The 2,255-nt window shown below is 39.2% G+C and overlaps 1 protein-coding gene across 1 annotated transcript in view; it reads right to left on the bottom strand.

Moving 5' to 3' along the window:
* Window positions 1-2,255, bottom strand: part of LOC118478558 (melatonin receptor type 1B-like) — a 15,853-nt gene that overhangs the window by 3,422 nt on the left and 10,176 nt on the right. The window contains exon 3 of the mRNA XM_035972393.1: window positions 83-256. Coding sequence (XP_035828286.1) covers window positions 83-256 — 174 coding nt within the window. The remainder of the gene's footprint in view (window positions 1-82; window positions 257-2,255) is intronic.

Raw genomic sequence — 2,255 nt, 5'->3', positions numbered from 1 at the left:
CCTCCCCCCAGCCCCCCCCCACAAAAACAACAAACCAACAACAAACAAATAAAACCAAAAACAAACAAAGAACAAAACTCACTTTGGGATCGACGAAGAGCAGAGTATTCATTGGTATCCAGCAGATGAAAAAAGCCAGCCAGACAACGAAGAGGTTCTTGGTGAGTTTCGCCTCGTACATGGACGGGTTCCCGCTCACCACTGCCCCAGGGAACCGCTGCAGCTTTCGCTTACTCTGGGCAAATGTGACCCAAATCTGGGAGACAGAGAAACCTTTGACAAGTGACCTTTACAGAACCAAACAACCAAGCAAGCAAGCAAGCAAGCAAGCAGGCAAGCAAGCAAGCAAGCAAGCAAGCAAGCAACCAACCAACCAACCAATCAAACAAACAAACAACCCCCCCCATCCAAAAAAACAACAACCCCAAAACAAAACAAAACACCCCAATGAGATTGCACATCTTCCAAATATTTGGAATAATGTAACGTTGTACACTGGCATTTCTATAAGTTGCGTGAAAGCGTAATATAATATGGTATTCTGTGCTATGCACATACGATATTTCATTGCTTTCCTTCATACCATAAAATATTCCACAGTCTTGATACGAAAGGGGTTGTCGACCTGAAACAAGTGCGATACCCTGATGTTGCAATAAAACTCGACTCTGATATTATTATGTTTGTACACATTTTTAAATGTTGTTCGGGAGAGTTGGAGACGTTTTGTTCCTGAGGCATATTATGTCCATGAAACTTCGCGTGAGTTGAAAAGTGTTATTGTTTCCTTCTAAAGAAGATTTTGATAAATGGGAAATTGACCATTATTATATTATTATGTCTGTCGTCTACTTCCTCACTTCCATTATGGTTAATCTCTTCGCTGTCACAATCACATTTTCTTCTATTTCTGTAGAGATCTTCTTTTTCGTTTTGATTTTAGTATTTCGGTCAGAATTTTGTAGACGTACATTTGGTAATTTCTTTTTATATAATATGGATTTGAGTGCCTGACAATCTACAATAATATGGAAAGAAAATTAGAAGCAACAGGGATATGGTTCGTAGGGAGATTGATGGAGATAATTATAGTAGAGAAAAAAAAAGACAAACAAAGAAGTGCTGGAAATGGCAAACATGAGAAGATCGCTCTTCGAGACAACAAGTAAACGACATATGAAACTCACGTGGAATTGTTACAGAAAAAGAGGCTGGCATGGAACAAAGTAATAAGGACGACAGGACAAATAGAAGGGAAGAAAAGGTCTAGAACGCCAATGCGTGAGATTTATAAATTACTAGCCGGGCCTCCTTTCGATGAAAGGAATGATCGGTGCTTTAATATCAACTAAAAGTCATTGGCCTACTATATTTACACTCAAATGGAATGGGGCAATAAATCTTGAGAGATGCAAAAAACTATAAGGTCTGGATCTATACTCTCAAAACAAAATGCGCCACACGAAATATCACTTCCGGATTTTCTAAAATTACGGATACAGAAGTGTCGGCCTATAAAAGCGATCAGCGATATAAAGAAATTTAGCTTTTTGCAGCAAAACTGTCTCAAAACTGAAAAAACCAAGGGCGTCGTGCACTGGAGAATATTTTAAAGAATTTTTTGGCGAAAACCGCATGTCGATCGATGCAGCCATTTAAAAGCCTTTTGAATAGCAAAATTCGGCCACCACAAATAGATAATAGATTATAGCCCGACATTTGCGTAACTAACACAGAAATGTGTGGGTGGTTTGTGGGTGCTTTGGTGTGGCTTGCTCCTTTTTTCCTATCGAACATCTATCATCCTTGCCTCTTCTCCTTTTTTTTGGTGCATTTGTTTCTCTCTTGTAACATCTGTCATCTTCCTCCCACTTATAATAAAGGAAAATCTCATTGTGTTGCGAGTGCCGTAAAATGCTTACTAAAATTGAAGACAAAAAGAAAGATTAACAAAGGCACATTGTTAAGTTCCACCATCACTATAAAGTCATGAATCATAGCTTTACTAGCAGATACATCACTTGTTGTGTTACTAAGGTTTTCTTTTTTGATAAGCCTGTTTCCGAGTTTATTAAACGATGTACCGACATCATTGCTGGTCGGCATCGCACACTAGTGGGCAATAGTATGGTAATATGAACGTTTTTAAGCACAAGCGGGCTAACCCAGACTTCGGGGGTTTCCAGAAATCCTGACCTACACCAAAAAGTGGGCATTGCCCTACCTATAGGAGAAGTTTGGTTTCATAGATGGGT

This window comes from Aplysia californica, unplaced genomic scaffold (genome assembly GCF_000002075.1).
Source record: "Aplysia californica isolate F4 #8 unplaced genomic scaffold, AplCal3.0 scaffold00674, whole genome shotgun sequence".
In the NCBI taxonomy this organism is placed as follows: Eukaryota; Metazoa; Mollusca; class Gastropoda; order Aplysiida; family Aplysiidae; genus Aplysia; species Aplysia californica.
Note: the sequence above shows the minus strand (reverse complement) of the source record. Positions and strands in the feature narration are given on the sequence as shown.